A 14,307-nucleotide genomic window follows, 5' to 3' on the forward strand; every position below is an offset into this window, starting at 1 on the left:
TGGTATTAAGCTTCTAATACAAGCAGATACTCTCAGGATCGGCTCCATAGTGGCTGTTTGACTGTGTTCCTGCCTCTTGGCCAGGTGGTCTGAGCACTGGGGCCTCAGATTCAGAGCCTGGCATGAGGTTCAACAAAGCCAGGGACTCCTCGTGGGTTAGAACTCATGGGTCCAACTCACCTCCCACTTGCCAGTCTCTTCTTCTGAACCCCTGAGGTCTCAGAGGCCAAACATCACTCCTGAGTGGATGGACTATAAAATCCAATTTTTAATCAACTTCTGGTGCAGGGGCAGAGAATGGGAGACAGGGAAAGTCCATTTTGATGATCACATACGTGAGCGTGTGTGCTCAGTCCTGTCCGTCTCTTTTGCAAACTGGCCTATAGCCTGCCAGGCTCTTCTGTCCATGGGAATTCCAAGGCAAGAATACTTGGGTGGGTTGCCACTTCCTACTCCAGGGGATCTTCCCAACCCAGGGATCGAACCAGTGTCTCCTGCGTGTCTTGCATTGGTGGGTAGATTCTTTACCACTGCGCCACCTGGGAAGCCCTTAGATGAGTGTATAGCAGAATGCTTTGGGGCATTCCTAGACACACGGCCATGCTTCTCCAATCAGGAGAAGGCTGAGTTGGGCTTGTAAAGCCAGGAGGGATGTCTGGGGGTTCTAGCCACCTTCTACCTGCTCAGGTGTTCAGAGGGCTTAACCCTCCCAGGTTGTCTGTCACAAGATTCAGGAATGGCTCACTCTGAGGGAAAGGGAAAGCAGGGCACAAGCTGGGGGTATCCTGGCAGTCAATTTCTTCCCTCCTCCCCGCATTGGAGTCAATTTCTTTGCAGACCTATAGGGCTTTCCTTCTTGGCTGATTCTCCTCCAGTAATCCAGCTGCCTCTTCTGGCTCCCAGCTGCACACCTCCCCCCACTTCCTTGCTCCATGGGCCCAGACCTGTGCCCTTTCCAAGCATATTTTTTAAAAACTGGGATCTTTTAAAAAAATTTTATTAATTTTTTGGCTGCAGTAGGTCTTTGTTGCTGTGCTCAGGCTTTCTCTAGTTGCAGCGAGCAGGGCCTGTTCTGTGGTTGCGGTGTCCAGGCTTCTCATTGTGATGGCTTCTCTTGTTGAGCGTGGGCTCTAGGGTGCTTTGGCTTAGTAGTCGCAGGACTCAAGCTCAGTAGCTGTGGTGCAAGGGCTTAGTTGCCCTGAGGCATGTGAAAGCTTCCTGGACCAAGGGTCGAACCCATGTCCCTGCATTGGCAGGCGGATTCTTAACCAGTGGACCCCCAGGGAAGTCCTCCAACAGTATTGAGGCCCCATATTCTTTAAACTTCTGCTGCTATGTGTAGGCTGATGGCTTCCACATCCAACATGGACCTTCCCTGGGTTTTCTCTTTTATCACAACCTCACGCCAGGTTCCACACAGCACCCCAACACAAAAGAGCTCAACGTTCTCTTCTGAACTTATTTCTTCCTCCTTTCTTCTTTTTCTCCACCAGTGGTAGCAACCTGACCTTAGAGGGTTTAAAAAGGAAGGCTCCGTTTCTGGCTGGGGTAGGAGTTGGGGAGAGGAATCTACATTAAAGCAGACTACTGGCTGCTGGAGAAAGTAGACTTGTGTGAGTGGATAGGGGAAGGGAGGGGAGCTGGGGCCTTGGGACAACTGAGGCTCTGGTAAACTGAACATCTATGATTTTACAGCTGTAAGTGGGTGATGCCTGAGGCTGATGAGATTGAAGAGTCAGTGGCTCTATAAGCTGGGGATATGGAAACTGCACTCTGTATGCTGAGCGCTGAAGAATTGATGCTTTCATATGGTGATGTTGGAGAAGACTCTTGAGAGTCGCTTGGGCAGCAAGGAGGTCAAACCAGTCAATCCTAAAGGAAATCAACCCTGAATATTCACTAGAAGGACTGATGCTGCAATCCTTTGGCCACCTAATGCAAAGAACTGACTCATTGGAAAAGACCCTGATGCTGGGAAAGATTGAGGGCAGGAAGAGAAGGCGACGACAGAGGATGAGATGGTTGGATGGTATCACTGACTCAATGGACATGAGTTTGAGCAAACTCAGGGAGACAGAGAAGCCCGACATGCTGCAGTCCATGGGGTCGCAAAGAGTCAGACATGACTGAGTGACTGAACAAGGACGACACTCTGTTGAGGAGCCCCAGAGCTTGGAAGCCTGCGCTCCAGCCCTTGCCCTGCAATGAGCTCTGTCCTGATTCTCTGGGTCTCATTCTCTTTATCTGTAAAACAGGATGAGGGGGTTAGAAGTAGAGCAGATTATTTTAAAGGATCCCAGCAACTCAGACTGCAAGGTTTTCTCAGACCTGAGTTTAGGGGAGAAAATGGAGTAAGTGGGGATTGGTAATTGACCTTAGGCCTGCACTATTAATCCACTCGCTCCTACCCACCACCCTCCCATGGAGGCCTGGCTGGAGCCCACATGCAATAATTAACTCCTGGGTGGCCTTCGCCCTATCCTAAGAGCCTCTCCTGGGCCACATTCCCATGGCCCGTCTCCTAGGCCACTAAGCCCTTCTGTCCCCTAGAGTGAGGCAAGGAGGACTGCAGAGCAGAACAGAAGCCTGAGCCAGACGAAGATCCAGCATTCCTCCCAGGTATGCTACTCTCCACCCACCTGTCTGAGCTACACACCCTAGGGCACTCCCAGCAAGCACTAAAAGATCTGAACTGGGAGGATCCACTCTGGCAGGATCCCTAAATGCAGAGAATCCAGAAGCAGAGTCGGGGCCTGCCCAAGGTTAAACTACAAGTTAGTAGAACCCAGGACTTTGCCTTTCAGCACTGCACTGAGTGCTCAGAGCTTTAAGTCTGGGACCACGTGGGGAGGGGTGGTGGTGTCAGGGTCATGATTGGTGTGGGTGTGGGAGGGGACGGAGGAGGGGTGAGCTGGACCAAGATCTGAGCTGAGACCAGGAAGATGGGGAGAGGGGTGCAGGCTGATGTATGTGGCATGGAGAGGAAGAAAGCACTGGCTCTAGAAAGAGGCCACAGCAAAAAAAGAATCACCAACTGACTGAGTGGAGAAAGGGCTTTCTCAGCCCTCCCAGTACTCCCCCAGGAGTCTGTCAGTCACTCCATGGGAGCCTCCGCACAGCGAAGGTACAGGGGGCAAAAGCCGAAGGAGCCCTGGATTTGAGGGTCCAGAGTCGGACTTGGGTGGTCCCTACTGTGTGACTTGAGGCACATTCCCCATTCCCAAGTGATTTCTCAGTCCGTGCCCAGTTGGCTAGTGATTGTTGGGGCTTCCCCCCTACATTTAATCCTCAGGTAAGGAAACTAAGCCTCAAGATAATGTGAGTTATTTTCCCCCAAGGTCAAGCGGAGGTGGAGGGAGTATGAGAGCTGGGATCCAGAACCCTGTGCTCTAAACTGTTAGACTCCATGCTCCCAAAGGAACCTAATTGTGAAGCATGTGGCATTTCCGAAAGTATAGATGTCTCTTGTGCTCTTGGAGATCAGAGAGTGACAGGGTCCATGGAGAGATGATTGGATCCTGGAATGAATGAATTAGTAAATGAATGAACACCTAAACAGTGAACAATAAATATGTGTAGCAGGATATTGGAGAGGTGAGGACACAAGGAGGATGAGGAGAGCTATGTGGGAATTTAATCCCAGGTTTCCCCGAGCCCTTAGGGCAGAGTCAGCCTGAAGGCCACTCAGCTCAGCCCCCATCCAGGAGACCCAGGCAAGATGCTGGAGTTCTGCAGGAGATGGGGGGCAATGTGAGGGCAGGGCAACTTTGTGAGCAGGGAGGGTACAGAAGCTTTAGGAGCTGTGGGAAATGAATTCTGGGTGTTTTAGGAGAACCAGGCACCTGATGAGCAGCAGGATGAGGGAGCAGGCACCTCCCAAATCTCAGTGTGAGAGGTCAGGAGATTGAGATGCTATGAAGGCTGAGAGGTCAGCTCTAGGGTAGGGTTCAGGAGCCTCCCTGGACCCCAGAGGTGAACTGTTTGGTCGCCTGTGTCCACCTCCAAGCCTTTGTCCTCTGACATTGCCTCAGGTCACAGGGTCTCTGGGAATGGCTAAATAATGAAACTGGAAAGAGCTGGAAGCAGGGCTTTTTTTTTTCTTTTAAACATAGATCTGCATTTGGAGCTCCAAAATTAAGATACTGTTGTAAACTTTTGCACAGTCATTTGTTGTCAAAATCCCATCTGAGAATGAATGTGAGGTTATTATTTTAATTATCCCACTAGGGTAGCTATTTCCTCACAGAACATGTGCTTGATCACTGAGTGCATACAATTGTATTATCTCACTTTTCATTACCTTTGAAAAAATTGCAAACGAAAGAATGTCGTTCTGCCATCTATAGGGATTAAGTCATTAGTGACTTCAGTCACTGACCTTTTGTTTGTTCAGTCAAGTCATGTCTTACTTTTTGTGACCCCATGGACTGCAGCGTGCCGGGCTTCCTTGTCCTTCACTATCCCCCAGAGTTTGCTCAAACTCATGGCCACTGAGTTGGTGATGTCATCCAACCATCTCATCCTTGTTGCCCCCTTCTTCTCCTGCCCCCAGTCTTCCCCAGAATCAGGGTCTTTTCCAATGAGTCAGCTCTTTGCATCAGGTTGCCAAAGGATTGAAGCTTCAGCTTCAACATCAGTTCTTGTTGTTGTTGTTCAGTCACCCAGTCATGTCTGACTCTTTGCGACCCCATGGACTGCAGCGCGCCAGGCTCCCTGTCCCTCACCATTTCCTGAAGTTTGTCCAAGTTCACGTCCATTGCATCAGTGATGCCATCTGGCCATCTGATCCTCTGATGCCCTCTTCTCCTGCCCTCAATCTTTCCCAGCATCAGGGAAAGCCAACTTTTCCAATCAGTCAGCTCTTCACATCAGATGATCAAAATACTGGAGCTTCAGCTTCAGCATCAGTCCTTCCAACAAGTATTCAGGGTTGATTTCCATTAAGATTGACTGGTTTGATCTCCTTGCTGACCAAGGGACTTTTAGGAGTCTTCTCCAGCACCACAATTTGAAGGCATCAATTCTTCCATGCTCCACCTTCTTTACAGTACAGTTTTCATAATGGTATGTGACCTCTGGGAAGATCATAGCCTTGACTATACTGACCTTTGTTGAAGAGTAGTATCTCTGCTTTTCGTAACACACTGTCTAGGTTTGTTATAGCCTTCCTGCCAAGAAGCAAATGTCTTCTGATATCATGGCTGCAGTCACCATCTGCAGTGATTTTAGAGCCCAAGAAGAGGAAATCTGTCACTACTTCCACATTTTCCCCCTCTATTTGCCATGAAGTAATGGGGCCAGATGCCATGATCTTAGTTTTTTTTTCATTTTTATTTTAATACTGGACACCTTCAGGCCTGGAGGAGTCATTTTTTGGTGTCATATCTTTTTGTCCTTTTATACAGTTCATGAAGTTCTCACAGCAAGTATACTGGGATGGTTTCCCATTCCCTTCTCCAGTGGATCACATTTTGCCAGAACTCTCCTCTATGACCCGTTCATCTTGGGTGGCCATACATGGCATGGCTCATAGCTTTATCAGGTTACATAAGCCCCTTTGCCGCAACAAGGCAGTGATCCACAAAAGGGTAGCATCAGTCCTACCTATGAATATTCGGGTTGATTTCCTTTAGGATTGACTGGTTTGACCTCCTTATTGTACAAGGAACTCCTTATCTTTGACAAAAGAGGCAAGAATATACAATGGAAAAAAGACAACTTCTTCAATAAATGGTGCTGAGAAAACTGAAGGAAAGGAAAGGAAAGGAAAGGAAAGTCGCTCAGTCGTGTCCGACTCTTTGCGACCCCGTGGACTGTAGCCTGCCAGGCTCCTCCGTCCATGGGATTCTCCAGGCAAGAACACTGGAGTGGTTTGCCATTTCCTTCTCCAGGGGATCTTCCCGACCCGGGGATCGAACCCGGTCTCCCACATTGGAGGCAGACGCTTTAACCTCTGAGCCACCAGGGAAGTCCGAGAAAACTGAAGAGCTGCCTGTAAAAGAGGGGCTTCCCAGGTGGCGCTGGTGGTAAAGAACTAACCTGCCAATGCAGGTGACGCAAGAGATGTGGGTTCGATCCCTGGGTTGGGAAGATTCCCAGAGTAGGAAATAGCACCCCACTCCAGTATTCTTGCCTGTAAAATACCATGGGCAGAGGAGCCTGATGGGCTACAGTCCATGGGTTGCATAGTCAGACATGACTGAGTGACACAGCATGTAAAAGAATGAAATTAGAACACTTCCCAACACTATACGTGTGTGCTAAGTCACTGCAGTCTTGTCCAACTCTTTGCAACCCTATGGACTGTAGCTCACCAGGGAATCGCACTCTGTCCAGGGGATTCTCCAGACAAGAATACTGGAGTGGGTTGCCATGCCCTCCTTCAAGGGATCTTTCTGACCCAGGGATCGAACCCATGTCTCTTACATCTTCTGTATTGGCAGGTGAGTTCTTTACCACTACCCACCTGGGAAGCCCTCCTAACACCATACACAAAAATAAACTCAAAATGCATTAAAGACCTAAATGTAAGGCTGGAAACTATAAAACTCTTAGAGGAAAACAGGCTTAGCACTCTTTGACATAAATGACAGCGAGATCTTCTCTTTGACATAAATGACAGCAAGATCTTCTCTGACCTATCTCATAGAGTAATGGAAATAAAAGCAAATATAAATGAATGGGACCTAATTCAAATTAAAAGCTTTTGCATAGCAAATGAAGCAATAAACAAGATTAAAGTACAACCTTCAGAATGGGAGGAAATTACAAACAAGCAACTGATGAAGGATTAATCTCCAAAATATATAAGGAGCTCATACAGCTCATTATCAAAAAAACAAACAGCCCAATCAAAAAATGGACAGAAGACTAAAACAGACATTTCTCCAAAGAAGACATACAGAGGGTCAATAAACATATGAAAAGATGCTCAATATTGCTCAATATCAGAGAAATGCAAATCAAAATTACAATGAGCTATCACCTCACACCAATCAGAATGGCCATCATCAAAAAAAAAAAACAAAAAAACTACAAACAATAAATGCTGGAGAGGATGTGGAGAAAAGGGAACTCTTTTGTGCTGTTGGTGGGAATATAAATTGATTCTAATTTCAGCCACTATAGAGAACAATATGGAGTTTCTTTAACAAAATAGGAATAAAACTGCCATGTGATAGTTCCACTACTGGGCATATACCCTGCTGCTGCTGCTGCTGCTGCTAAGTCGCTTCAGTCGTGTCCAACTCTGTGCGACCCCATAGACGGCAGCCCACCAGTCTCCACCGTCCCTGGGATTCTCCAGGCAAGAATACTGGAGTGGGTTGCCATTTCCTTCTCCAGTGCATGAAAGGGAAAAGTGAAAGTGAAGTCACTCAGTCGTGTCCGACTCTTAGCGACCCCATGGACTGTAGCCTACCAGGCTCCTCCGTCCATGGGGTTTTCCAGGCAAGAGTATTGGAGTGGGGTGCCATTGCCTTCTCCATGGCATATACCCTGAGAAAACCACAATTCAAGAAAACACTTATATCCCAATGTTTACTGCAGCACTATTTATAATAGCTAGGACTTTGAAGCATGGGCTTCTCTTGTGACTCAGCTGGTAAAGAATCTGCCTGCAATGAGGGAGACCTGGGTTCGATCCCTGGGTTGGGAAGATCCCCTGGAGAAGGGAAAGACTACCCACTCCAGTATTCTGGCCTAGAGAATTCCGTAGACTGTATAGTCTGCGGGGTTGCAAAGAGTCAGAGACGATTGAGTGACTTTCACACACACAGGACACGGAAGCAACCTAGACATCTATAGACAGATGAATGGATAAAGAAGTTGTGGTACATATATACAATGGAATATTACTCAGCCACAAAAAGGAACAAATTTGAGTCAGCTGTAGTGAGGTGGATGAACTTAGAGTCTATTAGGCAGAACGAAGTCAGAAAGAGAAAAACAAATATTGTATATTAACACATATATATGGAGTCTAGAAAAATGGTACTGATGAACCTATTTACAGAGAAGACATGGAGATGCAGATGTAGAAAATGGACTAGTGGACACAGCGGGAGGAGGAAAGGGTAGGATAAATTGAGACACTAGCACTGACCTACATACACTATCATGTGTAAAATAGATAACTAGCAGGAAGCTGCTGTATAACACAGGGAGCCCAGCCTGGCAATCTGTGATAACTGCCAACTAAAAAAGATGCACAACTTGAAAGGAGGGGATATATGTATACCTACGGCTGATTCATGTTGAGATTTGACAGAAAATGACAACATTCTGTAAAGCAATTATCCTTCAATTAAAAAATAAATTAAAAAAAAAGATGCACAACTTGAGAATTGTGAGTTAAACTTTATTTGGGGCAAAATGAGGACTGCAGCCCAGGAGGCAGCACCTCAGATAGCTCTGAGAGACTACTCCAAAGAGGCAGTCAGGGAAGGTCAACATATAAGGTTTTGGTGAAGGAGGAGTTTAATGCAATCAATTGCATACTTTACAGGAGGTTTTCTGCTAGTCATGAGGATCTGATGTCACCATGAAGGGATTTACTGCTTCTCTAGATATGAAGAGATGCAAGGACTGGAATCATAAAATCAACTCCTGAAAATATCTATCTAAAGACCTGTCCCACCAGATTCCCTGGAGCACAGAGTGCCTCATTCCACCTTGAACTTCCTCAGGCGGTGTTGAAGGTCACAGCTGCAGCAGCACAGCGTTCAATCTCCACAGAGGCAGGTGGCAAATGCCCTTGTTCAGTCGCTGCCAAGGCTCTTGGCTCTTGCCAATGCTCAGTGCCCATTTATAGTTGACACAACCTAGAGAAGTGGAATGGTGGGGGGTGCTCAAGAGAGAGAGGGTACAACTGATTCGTGTTGATTTACGGCAGAGACCTCCACAACGCTGTGAAGCAATTGTTGTTATTGTTAGTCACTAAGTCATCTGACTCTTTGTGACCCCATGGACTGTAACTTGCCAGTATTCCCTGTCCTTCACCATCTCCTGGGATTTGCTCAGACTCATGTCCCTTGGATCAGTGATACTATCTAACCATCTCATCCTCCACCCCCACCCCCCTTTCTCCTTTTGCTTTCAATCTTTCCCAGTATCAGGGTCTTTCCTAATGAGTTGGTTTATTGTAAAGCAATCATCTTCCAATTCCCTGGTGGCTCAGATGGTTAAGCGTTTGCCTACAATGCGGGAGACCCAGGTTCAATCTCTGGGTTGGGAAGATCCTCTGGAGAAGGAAATGGCAACCCACTCCAGTACTCTTGCCTGGAAAATCCCATGGACGGAGGACTGTGGTAGGCTACAGTCCATGGGGTGGCAAAGAGTCGGACACGACTGAGCGACTTCACCTTCACTTGATCTTCCAATTAAAAAAAAAAGATATCTGTACCTTGTGACTAGAAGCTACCTTCTATGGAGATGTGTGGTTCACTCAACTCATAGCTCTTACACTGTGAGTTTTTTCAGTCAACAAATCTTAAAAGTTTAAACTCTGAAATATTTGCCTTCAAGGATTTCAAAGGAGAGATTGTGGACCTCTGGCAATCTTCTGGCTATTTCTGAATTTTGCCCAAACTCCACCTGTCAGTTGCACCACATGATCTTCATGATCTTGTCGAAAAGCCCTGAAGGTATTGTCTCGAAAGGCTGTGTCTGATCCCAATCTTCCCGAGACTAGGAAGATTAGGGTTACTAGGGCTCAATCCCGCCCTAGGCTCCACCCACCCTCCTAATTTATTATTAACAGCCTGAGGACCCTTCTCGACTTTCCTTGCCGCCTTCGACCACAACTGGTTCTTCAAGGACAAGCATGGCCTGGAAGATCACACCACTGCTGTGCCTTTTGGTGTGTGTGGCTGCGGTGGGGGCAGCCCAGCCCAGGACTCAGCTTCTCAACGTCTGCATGAATGCCAGGTACCATAAGGAAAAACCAGGTCCGGAGGACAAGTTACACGGACAGGTAGGCCGAGCGGTCATCTGGGATGGGGGAGAGCTGCCTCAGGGAACGTCTATCCCCATCCTTGGTGGAGGCAGGGAGGTTCCCTGAGCAGCTCTTTCTTCAGTTTGCAATGACTCTTCTACACATACTGTGTGCCCAGTGTGGTCAGAACAATGCCTAGAGCTCAGCTTCTTGGTTGTTGAGTTTCCGTGTTACTCAAATCAGGAAGCAGGCCTGGAGAGACCTTTCGGGGGGAAGGAGGAGGTTGATTTTCTTTTCAAAATTTTTCTTTAAATTTTTTATATTTAGCTGTGTTGGGTCTTCATTGCGGCCCACAGGCTCTTTGCTGCTGTGTATGGGCTTAGCTGCTCCGTGGCATGTGGAAATCTGAGTTCCTCTATCAGGGGTCAAACCCATATCCCCTGCATTGCCAGACAGATTCTTAACCACTGGACAAGCAGGGAAGTCCCCTTAATATTCTGCTTTTATACTAAATTCTAGGCCATGGGTTTTCATTCATTCACAAGATCATTGTGTATTTCTATAATTAGAACTCTACTGGGGTTTCGGTTCATTTAACTTGCTTCCTCACCTCCAGGTCTTTATCACCTTCCCAAAGAGGCTTAATCTGGCCATTCCAGAAAACTAAAATTTCCTGTTCCTCTCCTGCTATGGTTTTGCCCAAAGCAATTATCCAGTGCTAAGTTTTCATTGTGTTCCCAGTTCCCAGAAAAATGCCTGAGTTAGAAGTAGGAGCTCAGTAAAAATTTGAATTAATGAATGTTGTGATGACTGCTACCCCTGGAACCCCACAGTCTTGGAAAACCCTGTCCCCCAAAAAGGGTCCCTCCACCTGATGTTTCTCTGAAGACTGTTGGGGAATCAAGGACTGAAGGGGAGAGGCGGGAATATTCTGGTTGTGCTGGGTTTGAGAGTTCACCCTTGAGTCCCTCTCCCCTCCTCCCACCCCCCTGACAGTGCAGCCCTTGGAAAAAGAATGCCTGCTGCTTTGTCAACACCAGCATAGAAGCCCATAAGGATATTTCCAGCCTGTACAGATTCGACTGGGACCACTGCGGCAAGATGGAGCCTGCATGCAAACGCCACTTTATTCAGGACACCTGTCTCTACGAGTGCTCACCTAACCTGGGGCCCTGGATCCAGGAGGTATGGGCACCAGCCCCGCAGACACAAGCCTCAGCAGAGGATAGCCCCCTAGCTGTCCCACCCCCAGCCACTTGCAGGGACGCTCAAGGAATTTCGGTCTGAGGAGGGTTGTGGGAGCACTTCTTTTGCCCCTTTCCTGTTTGCCCATTTCTATTCCCCTCTAACCATCAGTTCAGTTCAGTCACTCAGTCATGTCTGACTCTTTGTGACCCCATGAACTGCAGCACGCCAGGCTTCCCTGTCCATCACCAACTCCCGAAGCTTACTCAAACTCATGTTCATTGAGTTGGTGATGCCATCCAAACATCTCATTCTCTGTCATGCCCTTCTCCTCCTGCCTTCAGTCATTCCCCCAGCATCAGGGACTTTTCAAATGAGTCAGTTCTTCCCATCAGGTGGCCAAAGTATTGGAGCTTCAGCTTGAGCATCAGTCCTTCCAATGAATATTCAGGACTGATCTCTTTAGGATGGACTGGTTGGATCTCCTTGCAGTCCAAGGGACTCTCAAGAATCTTCTCCAACACCACAGTTCAAAAGCATCAATTTTTCAGTTTTATAGTCCAACTCTCACATCCATACATGACTACTGGAAAAACCATAGCTTTGACTAGACGGACTTTTGTTGGCAAAGTAATGTCTCTGCTTTTTAATATGCTGTCTAGGTTGGTCATAACTTTCCTTCCAAGGAGCAAGCGTCTTTTAATTTCACAGCTGCAATCACCATCAGCAGTGATTTTGGAGCCCCCAAAATAAAGTCAGCCACTGTTTCCACTGTTTCCCCATCTATTTGCCATGAAGTGATGGGACTGGATGCCATGATCTTAGTTTTCTGAATGTTGAGCTTTAAGCCAACTTTTTCACTCTCCTCTTTCACTTTCATCAAGAGGCTCTTTAGTTCTTCTTCACTTTCTGCCATAAGAGTGGTGTCATCTGCATATCTGAGGTTATTGATTTCTCCCAGCAATCTTGATTCCAGCTTGTGCTTCATCCAGCCCAGCATTTCTCATGATGTACTCAGCATATAATTTAAATAAGCAGGGTGACAATATACAGCCTTGAAGTACTCCTTTCTCAATTTGGAACCAGTCTGTTGTTCCATGTCCAGTTCTAACTGTTGCTTCCTGACCTGCATACAGATTTCTTAGGAGGCAGGTGTGGTGGTCTGGTATTCCCATCTCTTGAAGAATTTTCCAAAGTGTGTTGTGATTCACACAGTCAAAGGCTTTGGCATAGTCAATAAAGCCAAAGTAGATGTTTTTCTGGAACCCTTTCGCTTTTTCAATTATCCAATGGATGTTGGCAATTTGATCTCTGGTTCCTCTAACCTTAAAACAACCTAATTATAGGAATGAAATCACCAGGCAGTTTAACCTAACTCTTGACTTATGCTCTCCTGAATAGATACCATGCCTTGCCTAACCTGTTGATTCTTTTCCTAGATTAAAAAAGTAAGGATGAAGAATTACTTAAGTAGTTAAAAAATGATTAGCTCTGTACCTCCAACAGCTCCCTTAGCAAACCTGCAGGCAAGTGACTGGGCAATATGGTATCTGAAGTCAGCCAGTCAGTGAACAATGGAGAACGATGCATAATCTAACTCCTGCCTTAATGATTCCCTGAGGTTCTTTTCCCTTTTCTCCTTTAAAAACAGCTGAACGTACTCTAGAGTTGGCCTCGGAACATGAATTAACTTCTCTCCAGGTTGCTGGCTTTTCTTTTTCTTTTTTAAAATTTATATTTTAATTTTTATTTATAATTTTATTTATTTATTTATGGCTGTGCTGGGTCTTCATTACTGCGTGCTTTTTCTCTGGTTGTAGTGTATGGATTTCTCATTACAGTGGCTTCTCTCGTTGTGGAGCACGGGCTGTAGGGTGTGAGGGCTTCAGTAGTTGTGGCACTTGGGCTCCATTACAGTTCTCCGATTCTAGAGCACGGGCTCACTAGTTGTGGCACACAGGATTAGTTGCTCCACGGCATGTCGGATCTTCCCCAACCAGGGGCTGTATGCACGTCCCCTGCATAGGCAGGTGGATCTTACCCACTGTACCACCAGGGAAGTCCCATTGATTACTGGCTTTTGAGCAGAAAGCAGCTACAACTGAGTGAAGTCACGGCCTCTTTCTCAGCCCTGGGCTCCATCAGGGCTGTAGCAGCTGAGATCCCTGGCTGACTAGAGCCCTCCTTCCTTGGTTCCCGACCCAGGTGAACCAGAGCTGGCGCAAAGAACGGTTCCTGAACGTGCCCCTCTGCAAAGAGGACTGTCAGAGCTGGTGGGAAGACTGCCGCACCTCCTACACCTGCAAGAGCAACTGGCACAGGGGCTGGGACTGGACCTCAGGTGAGGGCTGGGCAGGGTGAGGAGGGAGGGGTTTGGAGCAAGAGGTGGGGGTGTGGAAGGGTTTATGGAGACTTGGAGTTGTGGGGCTGGTGGAGCAAGAGACGGTTCTGGACCCAGTCGCTACAGGCTTCCATCCTCCCCACAGGGTATAACCAGTGCCCAGTGAAAGTTGCCTGCCACCGCTTTGACTTCTACTTCCCCACGCCTGCTGCTCTGTGCAACGAAATCTGGAGTCACTCCTATAAGGCCAGCAACTACAGCCGGGGCAGCGGCCGCTGCATTCAGATGTGGTTTGACCCCGTCCTGGGCAACCCCAACGAGGAGGTGGCGAGATTCTATGCTGAGAGCATGAATGGGGCTGGGCTCCATGAGGCCTGGCCTCTGCGTTTCGGCCTGCTCCTAGTGTTGCTCTGGCTGCTCAGTTGAGCTCCTTTTATTTTCTGACACCTGGCAATCCCTGCCCTGTTAAGCTCCACAGTCAGTTTGTTCCTTGGTGCAAAATGTTTGAATAAAAAGTCAGTCACCCTACATGTGTCAGGTAAGTTTGTGACTTTTGCTTTCCAGTATCACTGACTGAAGCTAGTCAGGCTTGGCCAGTTTTCAGTTCTGATACTTGCTATGATCTTGCCAAATAACTTTATTCTTCTGATCTAGGGGATATTCATAGCTCTCAATTTCATTTTTCATTGCAGCTTTAATCTAGAGCCAGGCAGAGGATTTTACCATTTGAATTGGACCCAAGTATTCCGGGGCTAACTGGAATACTTGTTCTGTCCTTTTCTCGGCTCTCCAACAGAAGAGAGGGGAATGGAAGTGTCCAGCATGGACAGCATGTTCTGGACGGCTG

General features: G+C 47.3%; 1 protein-coding gene across 3 annotated transcripts; it reads left to right on the forward strand.

The window, feature by feature from the left end:
* Window positions 1–1,123: 1,123 nt before the first annotated feature.
* LOC145525765 (folate receptor alpha-like) lies at window positions 1,124–13,986 on the forward strand. 3 transcript variants are annotated; one of them, XM_081539458.1, is made up of 7 exons: window positions 1,124–1,287; window positions 1,494–1,613; window positions 1,696–2,619; window positions 9,761–9,973; window positions 10,936–11,119; window positions 13,325–13,460; window positions 13,606–13,986. In XM_081539458.1, the coding sequence occupies exons 4-7, from the start codon at window positions 9,921–9,923 to the stop codon at window positions 13,884–13,886; spliced, it is 654 nt and encodes a 217-aa protein (XP_081395584.1). In that variant the 5' UTR covers window positions 1,124–1,287; window positions 1,494–1,613; window positions 1,696–2,619; window positions 9,761–9,920; the 3' UTR covers window positions 13,887–13,986. The 3 variants fall into 3 exon arrangements, with proteins under 3 accessions (XP_081395584.1, XP_081395583.1, XP_081395582.1); XM_081539457.1 differs by having other exon boundaries at window positions 1,148–2,619; XM_081539456.1 differs by lacking the exons at window positions 1,124–1,287; window positions 1,494–1,613 and having other exon boundaries at window positions 2,555–2,619; window positions 10,931–11,119.
* The last annotated feature ends 321 nt before the right edge of the window (window positions 13,987–14,307 follow it).

Source organism: Giraffa tippelskirchi, chromosome 11 (genome assembly GCF_054371585.1).
Source record: "Giraffa tippelskirchi isolate mGirTip1 chromosome 11, T2T-mGirTip1v1.2.pri, whole genome shotgun sequence".
Classification (NCBI taxonomy): Eukaryota; Metazoa; Chordata; class Mammalia; order Artiodactyla; family Giraffidae; genus Giraffa; species Giraffa tippelskirchi.